Genomic DNA, 15,034 nt, shown 5'->3' on the forward strand with positions numbered 1-15,034 from the left:
TTAATTATCAAAATCAACTATGCTTTATTAACATATTATTGTATAATGAAGTTCATCAGAAAGAGTGAATAGGTATCTATTAGCTATTAAAACACTACAAAAGTCCAAGAATTAAAAAGCATGGTACCAGTGCAAGGACAAAAAATTGGATAGAACAAAATACATACTCCAGAAAAAGACCCTATCATATACTATAACAATATTTACCTTGAGAACGACTGGTTGGTACTTTGTAAGTTAAAAGGAAAATTATTTGTGCCCCATGCCTCATCCAGTAATTCAGTAACTTTCAAACTAGAATTTAAAAATATTAACTGTAGAAAAAGTAAAAGGAAACAGAATGTTTACCAACTGTTTCTCAAACCTCTACAGGTAGAAAACTTTCTAAGTTTCTCTCTTCAGATTTCTGCTTTCCAAGTTGATGTCTGTTGCTTTCATTCTAAGAATTCAAATAAGCTAGATACACTGGAAAAAATCACAGGGTTTTTGTTTGTTTGTTTGTTTGTTTGTTTTTTAATGCCATCAAATGGCTGAGGCTGCAAAGAAACTTAATGAACTAAATTCCAGAAACTGGGAACCTCTGGCTAGCAGAGGGAAGACAAAGAGCTGCCCTCAGCCCTAGCAGGATGGTGGTGTTGGGGGAGGGGGGTAGGCTGCAGGGAGAAAGTGCCCAAAACAGTTTCAGCAACATGTGGGGGAGGGACACCGATTAGGTTCCTAAGTGTCCCGCCTGACCCCAGAACTACCACTGAGTCCCAGGAACCCACTCTAACTTCTTTACAAGGAATGGCACTTCAGTAGCACAGTAACGCTGTGTTACCACTGCCTACCCACAACTGTTACTGCTGTTTTACAAATACAGTAACTGAGGTGGAGAGGCCATTAGCCCAGGCTCACAGCGTGAGTGGGAACCAGGATTTATGCTTAGGCAGGGTGACTGCCTAGGTTTCAGTCTTAGCTACGATGCTATTCTGCTTCCCAGTAAATATTTAGTCAAAGGTTATTCATCACTATAGCCTGATGAAGTTATTTACTGACTGAATGTACCCAAATTATCGAGCACTTTTCTCACACTCTCTACAAGGAAGCAAATTCAATACATATAATTTGAAATTTGAAAGCATTGAAAAATTAGGACAATAGTTTATTTTTTAGAACCAGCAGCTCTCTATGGGTGCAGGTGCTGGGGTTTTCTCTTCCAGAATTCTGATGTTTAAGATGATGCATATTTGTTTTAGGTTTAATAGCTATTCTCTAATCAGGGAGTATCCATGAATTAATTTCCATGCTAATTTAAATTCTACAGTAATGTGTATAATTCTCCTTTTGCTCATTGTAGAGACCTACACCTTGTGTCCAGAGGGGGTGATGCAGGTAAAGTTACACTTCCTATCATTTGCAAGTGTGTCAGCACTTCTAAGGACTAACTCATGGTGAAATGGAGTAGATACTTTGCAGAAAAATCTAGACATTTGGGAGTTTCATAAACTGGTTCCTGAATTTTCTTCACCAGTGTATCACCCATCACCCAAATATATGCCAGTCTTTTGTTGTTTGAATAAAAACTATAATGTGGGTATGTTGCCTGTTCAACAGGCATAAAGGATTAAAACAGGATTATAAAGGGTTAGAGCTTTACCATATTTGATGTTTCCCCCAAATTTTGTTTCTGGGAGCACTTTTTACCAGGGGTTCCCCAAGTGGGAGAAGGAAAGATGCTGCCAGAAGACTCTCTGATGGGGCAGGGACGGGCCCTTCCAGAGGAGCAGTCTGCCTGCCAGGAATCTCAGCCAAGGCAGTGATGAGGGAGTAATAGGAAATGCTGGTTAGCGATCTTAGGCAGTTCTAAAAACAGAATCATAATAGAAGAAATGCTGGACAGTGCAGTGATAGAATCACTCTTGTAGCACCTCAAACCCCTTTCCCTGAAAGTCTCACCTCAATAATATCCAACACTGAAACGGTGTTTTAATACTTTACACAAATTGTCATCTAACAGCCAAACTTGACCTTGAGATCTATCCTTCACTTGCCATGGCTGGTTTTCCCAAGGCTTTGATCTCATTAACCATAGTTGATTCTCTTGTGTTTCCATCTTCTAGTCATTTTTTCTTTGGCTTTCTGCTCTTAACTTTTGCAATTTTTATTATTGACAATGAGTCTTCCCAAGCTCTGATGTCACATAATTGGCCCAGCATACACAGTTAAATAATTCTTGAAAACTGAACCAATCTCTAATGCAGAGGCATTTCTGGAAGTCACAGCATCACCCCGAAGCCTGAAACCACCTTATGTCTTGCTCTTAAAATAAGCCCCTTTTCTGATGTGTATGCTAATGATAGGGAGAACTAGTATTTATTAAGTGATTACGTGTCATGTATTTTCAATAAATTACCTACCTCTGACAACAATCCTATAAAATAGGTGATTTAATGGAGAAACAGGTCCAAAAACATTGAGCAAGGGAAGGAATGGAGACTTGAACTCAGGTCATCTAACTCAAATCAGTGTCTCTCACATCGTATCACAGGACCTTTGGCCTATTTCTTTGGTTTTTTCGGGGGGAGGGGCTGTTTCTTATATGTGAAGTCACTTAACCCTTCTTCATTCTGGAGTTTCTGTCAAACACAGCCAAAGACAAGACCTGAACTGATAAGTAATTAGGGATGAGCAAAAGAGCATTCATTCACTCTCTGCAAAATCAAAAATAAGAGACTACAACTAAAAGTAGAGGGAGTTAAAGAGATTTTTTTGAAACTGCAGTCATTATTTATCTCATTTGTTTGAAACAAGTTCTGAAATAATACAAATATATTATCTTTGCCAGATTTTTGGGGGGACCTGTTTTCAGGACCATTTCTTAGAGTCTATGTTTGAAAAAAAGAGAGACTTGAACAAAGAGGCAACAAAGACAATACATTTCATTAAAAATTTTATTTTTTGAGCCCATAAATAGGCAAATTCCAAATAGTAGCAATACAGAGTATTTAAGAACATCTTAATATTTCTTTTTATCCATCTTTGTTTTTCTTTCCATAAACAAATATACTGGATTAAAGCAACAACACTTAACCCCAAGTTCAATGCCCGAGTACTTTCAATATCTATTTTGAACACATAATAAAGCAGAGGCAGTTAATTTTATTTCCATTCAGAGCTTAGCAATTACTTTAGCTTCACATTATTGTCACAAATGATAACCAAAGGGCCTATCTAAGTAGCTAAAATCATTAAACTATTATAAGCCAAGTCAACAGTATGTATAAAGTTAATATCAAACAACAACTAGACTGGTATACATTTGTTTTGAGCCCTAGAAGAAATGTGCCAAAATAACAAGCTTTGGTAAAAGATGAGGTCATTGGGCAGAGGGGAAAGAGGAGTCATGTCATCAAAATTTTTGAGGAAACCTGTAGGTAAAAGGAAATCAGCCTACAATTTTAACCAAATAGAGGAAGAAAGGGCAGTACATTATCAGGATTGATGGTAATTCGGGAAAACACATACACCATTCCCTCACAAACTAGTTCACTACCTCAAGAGTTCAGCAACAGGCTCTCCAGGAATTCTGTTATTCTCCCACTAAGTTTATTCACATGGAACATAAACCTACATTTATGCTAACAGCACAGTATTGTATGGCTATTTAATCTGACAACGAACAACAGGAAAAAAATTGTTAGGGCTAAAGTGACTTCGGGCCATCTCAATACCCCTGAAAATAGGGGCAAAAAATGAATTATTAAGCAACAGTATTCAAAGAGCACTGTTTATGTAATGTAATTTATAAACAAATAAAATTCAGTAATCCTCCATGGAAAAAGTCGTAATATTTGAAAATTAGAAATGTTCTGATGCTGATTTTTTTTACCAAAGTGGCACTCTGAAGTGTTAAGTTGGAACAAATTCCAAACTCACACTTACTTGCATCACCTCAGTTTAATAATCCAATAAATGACAAAAAAGACAAACAATGAAAATAGCGTCATATAGCACAGCAGCTTTGTTTGGCTCCCTCTAGATAAAATCTTCAGTTTTCCCATAGTTTTACCTAGAAATCCAGTTGTAGAATCAAATTGTGAATCCTGTGAGGAGAAAAGGAAAACATAATAGCTCGATTCTAATATTCTACATATGCACATTTAAATAATTGAATATACTGTTATTAGAATACATTTTTAATGATACTTTTAGTGTTTAATCAATTCAGGAACCTGTTTGTAACTTGGGTAATCAAGTCTGATTACTCTGTGCAAAACAAAGTAATTCTCTCAATGAATAAAAAGCTCTTTCATTACCCAATAAACATTTCTTTCAGGACCAGAGTAATTCAAAATCCCAAACTATTTAGGTCTTTTCCCAATCATGTGAATTAAAAAAACATTAACAATAAAGGTATGTAGTTTGTCTATTATCACACAGGTGTTTTCTGTTTTTGTTGGGGCACTGCTCTCCAAGGTCAAATGGTTAGCTGCTTTCAGTAAGTCAGTACAATAATTCATCCAAAATTTAATATGGTTAGCAGTTAAATGTACTTTATTTTTAAGATCTTTTTATTTAGATAGCTGACCTTGAAGTACAGTAGAGTCTATTTAAAGTTAAGAGAAATCATGTAGAAGTGGTAAAATGTGGTTAAGAGTACAAATATGGATGGGGAAAACTACCATATTAAGTCCTAAAGATGAGAGGTCTAGGTGTGGATTAGAAATACTCCACTTTCATAGAAATCTCAATATCCTAAGATGTTAAGCTATATGATAGTTAGCCTTTGCACTGCTCAAGTTTTATGGAGTTCAAGCACTTTAGATCTATAGTTCTTCACCAGGGTTATGTATCACAATGACCTGGGACACTCCCTTTTTTCATAAGTTTGTGTAAATCCCTCGCCCCTGAAATTCTCTTATCAGTATATTTAAATTGGGAACCAGGCATAAAAATTTCCAGAAAGGTTCCCCTGGTAATTCTAATGTACAACCTCCATACAAACATTGCTCTCAATGCCATATTTATTTTTTAATGCCATCCTCATTTTTTAATAATACAATTTTAAAAGCAAGTGGAGAGACTAGACTAGGGAAGGTCCAGAGAAGTAACATCCAAAATAAGCATTCAAGAATGGAAAGAGATGCTACAAGAAAAGGTGTATGTTGCTGAGCTCACTGAGACTTGAGATGAAAGGCCCTGGGATGTTACTATGTTCAAATCTTATTTGTTCAGGAGTGATCCTGAGGAGATTAAGCAAAAGAAATAGGCTCACATTAAGTCAAAGACATTCAGATGATTGAATAAATGAGGAACTTTTTGATTACTTGGTAGTCTGTATTCATTAGGATTTCTAAGAACACTCAAAATAGTCATTTGTCCTGAGTCTTCAACAGTGTTTCTAAATATAAGATGAAAGTTACAATGGCTTCTACCTCCTCCTCCCATTTGTGTTAGGCAAGATGAAAAATGGGAAAATAAATAAACTTATTAGTTATTTCAAAGCAATGAGATACAAAAGGGCAGGAATACAGGACTTATGATCTCTAATTTCAAAATGGATAAAAGTTAAAATGGTATTATTACTGATTAAGAGACTAAAATTGAGAATATTAGATCAAATTTCAATTTAAAGTCAGAACTACTCACCATTTCAGCTAATAATTTATTTTGATGTTTAACCTCATGGCCTATTTCAATGGAGAGCTATTTAAAAAAAGCACATATGTTATTACTCATATAAAGGTTTTTAAGTGTTATAAAGTAAAAATAATACCACTCTAAACATACTTTTTCTCAAATAAAACTGTCTTCTGAAAATATAAAATACATAAACTTTCTTCTGATATTTTTTTCCACTGACATGAAAAGGAAATTTAGAATTTCTACTCCTTCTCAACTATGGCTATTGTCTCCCTGTTCTTCATTTTGATTTCATCTTAATACTTAATTCCATCTTTTAATTTTGGTACATACTTCTCTCTGATTCTCTTGGCCTTGCATGCTTTTTTCTTCCTTTCTTTGTATTTAAACAACAGCATTTATCTGTGTATTTTCTTCTTTACATTTTAAAAGATATATACAAGTACCCATATTACCAATTCAAATCTACATTAAGTATTTAATATTTTTTTAATGAAATGGGACATTACTTTCAATATATACCTAAACTGGCTATTTATTTATATTCTAAAGGTTATTTTTCTTTAAAATATGATAATAAGGGCGCCTGGGTGGCTCAGTTGGTTAAGCTCAAGTCATGATCTGAGGGTCCTATAATTGAGTCCCATGTCAGGCTCTCTGCTCAGAGGGGAGCCTGCTTCTCCCTCTCCTTCTGCAAGCCGCTCCCCCTGCTTGTGCGTGCACGCACTCGTGCTCTCTCTCTTTGCAAATAAATAAATAAAAATCTTCAAAAAACCTTAAAAATAAAATATGGTAAAAATTGGAAAAAAAAAAGACAAGTTTTGTTACCTCCATTCTGAGCTATGCAGAAAGAGGCTGAACCTAAAAGAAATACTATTTATGTGGTTATGGCTGCTATTCAGGCCAAAACGTATTTAATACTTTATATGAAAATTCATCAAAGGCTTCACTTCCAAGATATTTGGATAAAGTACAAGCAACAAATGAAAATCTTGGCAAACTGCTGCAAATATTATTTTCAACTTATCTTGTATGGAAAGCATATGGGGTGATTCTGATACAAAACCATACTAGAATTCTATAGATCAGAACATGAGCTTTTTCCCAAATTTAGCAATTCAGAGGTAAAAAAAACAACTATAAAACTAAATATCCCAAATCACCTAACAACTTTCTACCACTGTCATTCATGCCAAAGAAAGATATTTCCAGGAGGGAAAAAGCTTTTTCTAACAAGGAGCCTAAATTATCAACTGGAGTTTAAGAAACAAAACAAAAACCCCCAAAAACATTTAATTCTTAATTCTCTCTAAGTATTGATTCTCTAAATTGTAACATTATACAATATTACTTAGTTCATTGATCAACTCCTTTTGATTTAATATGACTTTGAAAACAATACTTGTTTCAGATAATAGTCTTCAGGCTCAATACAATTCTGTCTTCCAAAGACTAAGTTTTGGCAACATTAGCTTCTACTGAATATTCTATTAGTGTAGAGTGTGTTTAATGTAATACAGAATCAATCACATACGCTGTTAAGATCACCTTTTTGTTAATTCCTTTATTTAATACATATTAAGCTCAGTACCACTAATAAGAAATTATGCCTAGGTGTATATAAAAGACAAAAGTAAAGACAATAGCAAAACCCTACATTCTGGTAAATTTCTTTTATGTACCAATAATTCCAATGCAGATCCCTATGTTAGAGAAATGGTATAAATGGTCTTATGATCACATGGGGAAAAAGTGACTTTTGCTGTGGTAATCAGGTAAAGCTTATAAGAAGGAAGGAGTGCAGTGAAGAGGAGCCTTTACTATGGGCAAATTTAGTGCAGATAAGGAGGGATGGGACAGCGCTAAGGCAAAGGAATAGCAGGATCAAAGGTATGGAGTGCAAGTGACAGCCAGCACACACACACACAGAGTACTATAGCTCTCTTGCAGAAGACATATACACATTCGAAAAGTGTGGGGCATAAGGTCTGAAAAGTTGTGGACAATCTCTGAAGGACCTATTTGATCAAGCTCCAGAGCATGAATTCCATTCTTACATATGGAGACACTGGAGACTTCCGGGAGCATATGATGCATTTTTTTTAAAATTAACATATAATGTATTCATACAATTTAAAAAACAGCCCAAAAAGATAAGGTGACTGTGGCGACAGTACATAGCTCAGAACAGACAGTGCAATAAATGAGAAACAAACAGGGTAAGAGGCTCTCTCAGTAGTTCAGCCAAGAAAACCAGGGGATAGTATCAGAAATAAAAAAGAAGAGACAGAAAGAAAGAAGTACTAAACTCAGTTGACTGACCTGGGGTACAAAGGTAGAAACATGAAACACTGAGATGTGTAGCTTAGAATACAAGAAGAAGAAAAGTCAGGAAAAGAACTACGTGGGGCCAGAAGATGGACTGCTCTGAGACATTACTACAGACAACATACAGTACTGTAAATGCACCCACACACCAAAAAAGTAGAAGTTTAAAAAAAATAAACAAATGTACCATATGTTTTGATTGGCCACATTTTCTAATCTTCTATTTAAATCCCGTTTATATTTTGACTACATTTTGACCTTTCTGCATAATACACAACTTGGGTCACTGAATTCCTTAGTATGATGCCAATAATAATAGTTTATAATATGTACATACATAAATACATAAATTTGAAAGTATTTAACATCTGTTAAATACTTACAGATTTTATAGCAGTTACTTTGCTTCTCAGACTTTCAGTGAGTCTCTCGTTTTCCTCTTCACAGGCACTGTAGCCACTGTTAGCATAGCCATAGTTCCCATAGTTGCCAGGAGGTACTCCTTCTCCTGCAAGGATCAGAATCACAGTAGAGTTGTAGCAAAAACAAGCCACTTTTGAAACCTTGATGGGAAAGAACCAAAAAAGACCCCTGGAGGGCGTTGCAGACCACGTATGTCTATAATATTCACACTTCAAAGAAATTTTAAAGATTAATAACCAAACAGAGATCAGAACAATTCTAATGCCCTCTTTTAAGCAAAGAATGTTCAATTCATTCTTATACTTATTTACTGATTGTTTATTGATTGTCCACAAGACGTTAATGGGCACTGATATACAAGGATATTCGGGAGACATTCCCTGCTCCACAGAACTACAAATTTTAAAAAGGATCTAAAAGTAGTAGCACCAACTGTCCACTGAAGAAGCCTGGCGATGAAGGAAAAGGGAGAAAGAGAATAAACATAGCAGGAGGGAGCCCATGGCAGGGCGGGGCAGGGGGGGTGGGGGGGGGGGGGGGGAATCCTTTACTGGCATCTCTTCCTTTTAAATAGAAGATAGCTGGAATTACTTATGGAGAGCACTAGCTGAGAGTTAAGAGGGACACACATTCCACAGATATTTCCAAAACTCCTATGCATCAGATCCATTTTTCTTTCTGGGTACTACTGTTGGGAGCCTATCTTCTAGGGAGCTGCACTGAGACTACCCAGTCCCAGCGACTGCCCAATAAAGTACTTGGTATTCATCAGGCAATCAAACAGGTGGCATGAGCCTTGGAGAGTGAATCTGTATGCAAATGAGCTAGAGCACTGCGACAGGAAAGCAGGGTGTTGCTTCACCAGTTTGTTTTTTTTTAAACAATTGATACCGTCAATTTTCTCAGTAAAGGAAGAAATAAGACTGTCTTTAAGGAAGGGTATCATTTGGAAAAATCAGTAAAGAGAATAATGGGGGAAAATGACTAGGACTACACAAGCCCTAGGGGGATAAAATGATCCTGGCTGAGGCAACATACTGTGGTGGTGTCAATCCTCCCGGATGTGTGATTTTTCTGAAGAAGAGCTCATCAACCAGAGTTAGCCTGGGAGAATCTGGATGGTTGGATTGATCAAGAGTTTGGTCGAGAGGTTTACAGCATCAGGGCTGAAGAAAAGAGCCCCAAGAGGCTGAGCTTGCTTGCCAAAAGAGAAGCTGAATATATGGAATGTGGGGACTACACTGGACAGGGACAGAAGCATTTCAGTGGAGAAATGAAGGAAAGGGGTGATAGAGAGACTAGGTCTCTGTAAACTCAGAGTAGATGAAGCCAGAGACACAGTGAAAGATGGAAGGACAGGAAGTAACAGTGCTGGTAGCTGAAGGATGGTTGGGGTGTAAATAGGAAGCTCTTTCAAGATATGGCACAAACCTCACTTTCTTTCAAAGGCAAAACTCCCTCTGAATTCTTACAATTCTTACTACACCAACACTAGTATTATACTCTAGAGAATACTATACGGGTAGAAACTAAATCTGTTTCACTCATGGCTGTATATCCCCCACAAAGTGTACTCTCACACACACACACAATGCACAGTAAGGCACACTCAAAAAACACTCATAAATTAATTAATACAATCTGACTTCACTTTTTTTTAAAAATTTTTTTAAATTTTTTTTTAAAGATTTTTATTTATTTATTTGACAGAGAGAGATCACAAGTAGGCAGAGAGGCAGGCAGAGAGAGAGGAGGAAGCAGGCTCCCCGCCAAGCAGAGAGCCCGATGTGGGACTCGATCCCAGGACCCTGAGATCATGACCTGGCCCGAAGGCAGCAGCTTAATCCACTGAGCCACCCAGGCGCCCACAATCTGACTTCACTTTTAGTCAACTTTGAATGCGCCTGCCTTTGCCAAGAAGGAAATCATAAACTTCTTTGAAGGCAGAGACAATGTCTCGGACTTCTTCTATATTCCCTGTACCTAATGACTAAATGCAGCAGACACTTACACAATTCCCACCACTACAAAAACCACAACAAAATGTTAAACAAGTATGTTCCGGGAGAAAGAGGTACAGTCCTCAAATTCTCCCTCCATTGCTGATACACTATTCATAAAACTCTAAATATAGCATGAGAAGTTGTAGGAAAGCTAGTGAATGCCAAAAATCACCCTCAGCCCGTGTCTATTTAGACAAATGCTACTTCTTTAGGGTAGTTTCTACCCTAACTGAGCCAAATCATTTAGAGATTCATGGGAAGTGTGCCACATGAATACCTATCAGCTTCAATATTTATCCCAAGTTTAAAATTCCAGGTCAATTCAATCTGATACTTAAAAAAAAAAAATCCAGAATAAAAAGAATCACATCATACCAATGTAAATGATAATAGACACTTAAGTAAGCATCCTTCCACTCAACTACAAGGAAGCTTCAGGAAGTTGGGGGATGGGAAAACATTCTATCCTAGAGATTCTAATATAATTAGTCTGGGCTGCAGTCCAGGTATCAGTGCCTTAAATGCTCTTCAGGCGATTCTACTATACAGTCAAGGCTGAGAACCACAACTTCTCAAGTCCCTTTTCTGCAATTTATCATGGCACACTGCTGTACAAAAACATTCAAGGGAGCCAAAGGACCTATTGATGAGATCGAAACTACATGGCCTGGCACTCAAAGTTATCTCCTCAGTGGGGTTCTGGTTCCATGTTTCCTATCTCAATTACACTGGCTTAATAATAATCCCATATATACACCATGCTTAATCCTATCCTACAACTTTTCGGGGATACGAGGAGGGGTAGGAGAGTCTTGCTTCCAACTGGAATGTGCCTCTCTCACCCTCCAATGATCAAGCTCTAGTTCAAGTTCTTATGTTTCTACAAAGTAAGCAGTGCTCTATCTCTGGAATCCCTGAGACACTAGCTCTATAAATTATCTCCTCGTTGGATGTACAGCTGTCACCTTGTACTATAATTTATCTTCGTACATGTTCCTACTCACCAACCAGACTGCAAGCTGTGGGAGCACAAACAGGGCCACAATCAAATGTATACCTAGAACTTACTCAAATACACAATAAATGTCTGTTATCATTAATAATGATAAAAAGAAATAACACTTAGGCATATAAAATTAAACTGCTCAATATTAGCTATTTTCTTTCTCTACAATTTACCTGGCCAACTTTCTAGGATCCACATATTCATAAAAAGCTGTATTTTTCAAAAGCTCTTTCTCACAGGGGCGCCTGGGTGGCTCAGTGGGTTGAAGCCTCTGCCTTCAGCTCAGGTCATGATCTCAGGGTCCTGGGATCGAGCCCCACATTGGGCTCTCTGCTCAGCGGGGAGCCTGTTGCCCTTCCTCTCTCTCTGCCTGCCTCTCTGCCTACTTGTGATCTCTGTCAGATAAATAAATAAAATCTTTGAAAAAAAAAAAGCTCATTCTCACACTACAATTTTTTAATCAATTAACAAGTATAAAGTTACTGGCAACTTTAAATACCTGACATTTTTGAAAATATTTTTTATTCCTTTTTCCATTTTATTGTAACCACTGAAAAAGGTAACATTACGGTTTTTTTCAAATATTCTACGTATTTTCAGGTATGCTGCACGCTGATTTAACGGTGTTTTGTTTTTTTTTTTTTAAATACTCTCTTAATAGAGAGCTTCAAAACCCAGAATATGCTGTTTCATTAGCTGTCCGTTATAATGGCCCCTTAAAAGTCCTTGTGCTTGGTGAAACTGTTTCTTAAGTTTTCACACTGGAAAAAGACTCAGATTAAAAAAAAAACTCAGATTAAAAAAAAAAAATGTTCTGGGTTTTAATGGACTTTGACCCTGATGTTACATACTACGGCCTTTAACAATAACGACAGGTACATTTACCTTTGTAACTCACTGTTACCAGATTAATATGATTGTTATTAGCGTGCTTCGCATGCAACATTCATTCTTCAAATTTCGCTTCTGAAAAAACTAACATCCCAGGACGAGTGGAGTACAAGAAACCAAAGCCAGACTTGGGGAACTCAGCAGGTTTCGTAATCACTCTCTGACAGTCGATAATACAAGAAAACTTGGTAGTTCAGCTGGCACTGTACATACCCCACCCCCAGTCCTCCACTACTCTCCTTCTATAAGTGTGCCATTCAAACTTCGGGCTGAACCAAACTCAAGGAAACCCCTAGGATCTGATACAAATGGTGTGTATCTACTTGGCTCCGCCTCCAAAGACCCCTCCATACATCCTGCTTTCTAGCCCAGGTTCCAGCGACATAAGAACTGCTCTGATTTCTTTCCGCGTCCCCGCGCCCAGCACGGCCGGTTCTGGGGCCCCCGAAATTCGAACCTCAGCCCTCCTCTTACCCAGGCCTGCACGCCTCATCCTGCCAGAGTAGGGAAGAAAAAAGCTGATGGAGGGATGATAGGAAAGGGCCAGGGGTCCCCCGGACGGCGTCTTCAGTACCAGGGCCCAGAGAAACACCAAGCTCTTTCCCCAAAGCGCCACGACATCACTGGAGTCTAAACATCGCGCCGGCTGATGGCGTCACCCAGACACCAGACGCCTTGCGAGGCGGCCTGAATGTCATTCTGGGAAATGTAGTTCACCGTCGACGCAGTTAGTGAGGCAGGAGCGCGGCGTGAACTAGGCTCCCGGAGCGGGCGGGGCTTCCAGAGAGGGCCGGGCGTTGTGCGGTCTCCGACTCAGGGTCTGGAAGTCAGAGGAGACGCCGCTGCGTGGCCTGAAGTCTCCGTGTAGCTTACTCTCACCTTGTCGCCTCTACACCCCCTCCCCAAACCCCCCACCCCACCCTGTGCACCTCCCACACCCCCACCCCGAATTTAACGCCGTAGGTCTGCCTTCTTAGACCTTGGGAGGATAGTTGACTCATTTTTCCTGATTCCTCCTCTTACTTCCTCTGACCTCTAGAGTCAGTTCAGGGAAAGTCCAGGAAAACTTCTTCCAAGTTTCTGATCTCACTCATAGGTAATCTGAGACCCACAGAAAGGAAGGAAGGGGGTAACAAATTTGTGTTGGGTGCAGTAGAGGAAACCAGGTCCCGTGCCTTAAGACTGCTGCGGGGAATGCGGCGGTCAATAAATGAATAGGTTTCCAGAGGCACTAAAAGAATTAGTTACCTGTTAGTGGGTTGGCTGCGTTTCTGGAAATAACCAGGCAGGGCTCTTAGCTGTTGAGGACCCAAGGAACCCTAAACTCTCTCCCACTTAGACTTTTTAATGTACAAAAAGAATATGGAAATAATATTTACACATGTTAATGTGCCAACGTAAGCGTTTAAAAGCCCTTTGGCAAGGGTGGGGTGGTACTGGAATTACCAGTTAGCCCTAGAATTGTATCTCACAGGATTATCCTGAAGTGTAAAGGAAATAACAATTGTTATTTTTAATCTGATACGCAGTAAACGTTTTAAAACCACTGGGTGTTTGCGGTTGTTGTTGCTGCTGTATGACAGTGGAATAATCTCCAAACTGGAGATTTCTGAGAATGCAATCTCTGATAATTTCAGTGGTTCCCTCATAGTTTCCCAGTATGAACATTGACTGTAGTAGTGACACTTAAGTCTAAGGTTGCACACAAAAACAATTTATTTTAAAGATTTATTTATTTATTTACAGAGAGAGAGATCACACGTAGGCAGAGAGGTGGGGGGAAGCAAGCTCCCCGCTGAGCAGAGAGCCTGATGTGGGACTTGATCCCAAGACTCTGAGATCATGACCTGAGCTGAAGGAGGAGGCTTAACCACTGAGCCACCCAGGTGCCCCACAAAAACAATTTTTAATAAAACTAATTAACCTGGGAAATAAACTTAACCCAAGAACGTCTTGAGAGAAGAACAACAGTCTTCATAAAAATAAAATAAACCACCATTCTTTAAAAGCTATGGAATTAAATGAAGATTGCATCAGGGACATGTTTTGCAAACAAACACTAGAGGTTCAATAAGAGAAATGATGGCAACACTTCCCTTTTAAATTTTCAATCTGTGACGGTCCCTTCTTTTGTAAAAAGTACACATGTTCTATAAACAAAAATGTCAGAAAAATCATCTTACTGAAAGAAGGCTTTCTCATATAAGTGTAATTTTTAAAAACATAATGTTAAGTTTACCTAAACAGACCAATTAAATTACATGTGTACTTGTCCTCTTATAAACTACTTCCCTTACATGATAGGGAAATCTTAGAATATAGCCAAGGGGGGGAAGGGTAATAAAATATAGCAAGAGTAGAACTCAAGACAGGAAAAATTGGTTTATATTGAGCTTATGACCTAAAAGTCCAAATACACGCAATTGTTTATGGCTACTGTTGCCAGTTTCAAATTAGGATGGTAGCAATTGAGATTAGGCATTCAAAAGATGAATTGGAAAAGTTGGATTTTAATACACACAAGAATAACTATTAAACGTGACCACAACTGACATAAAGACTACAGGGAATTTTTTCTATTTTATCATTTATCATTTATTTTTATTATTTTCTTTTTCTTTTCAAGTTAAAATGCCTGACTCTTCATATTGAATGAAGATGAATAAAATTCTTGGAGATAAATAGGACTTTGAAATTTTTCTCTGTTCTCATAGGAGAATTTCGTAGAGAATGCCTAATCTCCAAGGGTTTGAATGAC

The 15,034-nt window shown here is 38.0% G+C and overlaps 1 protein-coding gene across 1 annotated transcript; it reads right to left on the reverse strand.

The window, feature by feature from the left end:
* Window positions 1-2,919: 2,919 nt before the first annotated feature.
* BET1 (Bet1 golgi vesicular membrane trafficking protein) lies at window positions 2,920-12,931 on the reverse strand. Its single transcript, XM_004767863.3, has 4 exons — window positions 12,751-12,931; window positions 8,337-8,461; window positions 5,632-5,688; window positions 2,920-4,085 (listed from the first exon to the last, which is right to left on the reverse strand). Exons 1-4 carry the CDS (start codon window positions 12,767-12,769, stop codon window positions 3,930-3,932), a joined length of 357 nt encoding a protein of 118 aa, XP_004767920.1. The 5' UTR covers window positions 12,770-12,931; the 3' UTR covers window positions 2,920-3,929.
* Window positions 12,932-15,034: the final 2,103 nt, after the last annotated feature.

Source organism: Mustela putorius, unplaced genomic scaffold (genome assembly GCF_011764305.1).
Source record: "Mustela putorius furo isolate JIRA1106 unplaced genomic scaffold, ASM1176430v1.1 tig00003845_pilon_pilon_pilon, whole genome shotgun sequence".
Lineage (NCBI taxonomy): Eukaryota > Metazoa > Chordata > Mammalia > Carnivora > Mustelidae > Mustela > Mustela putorius.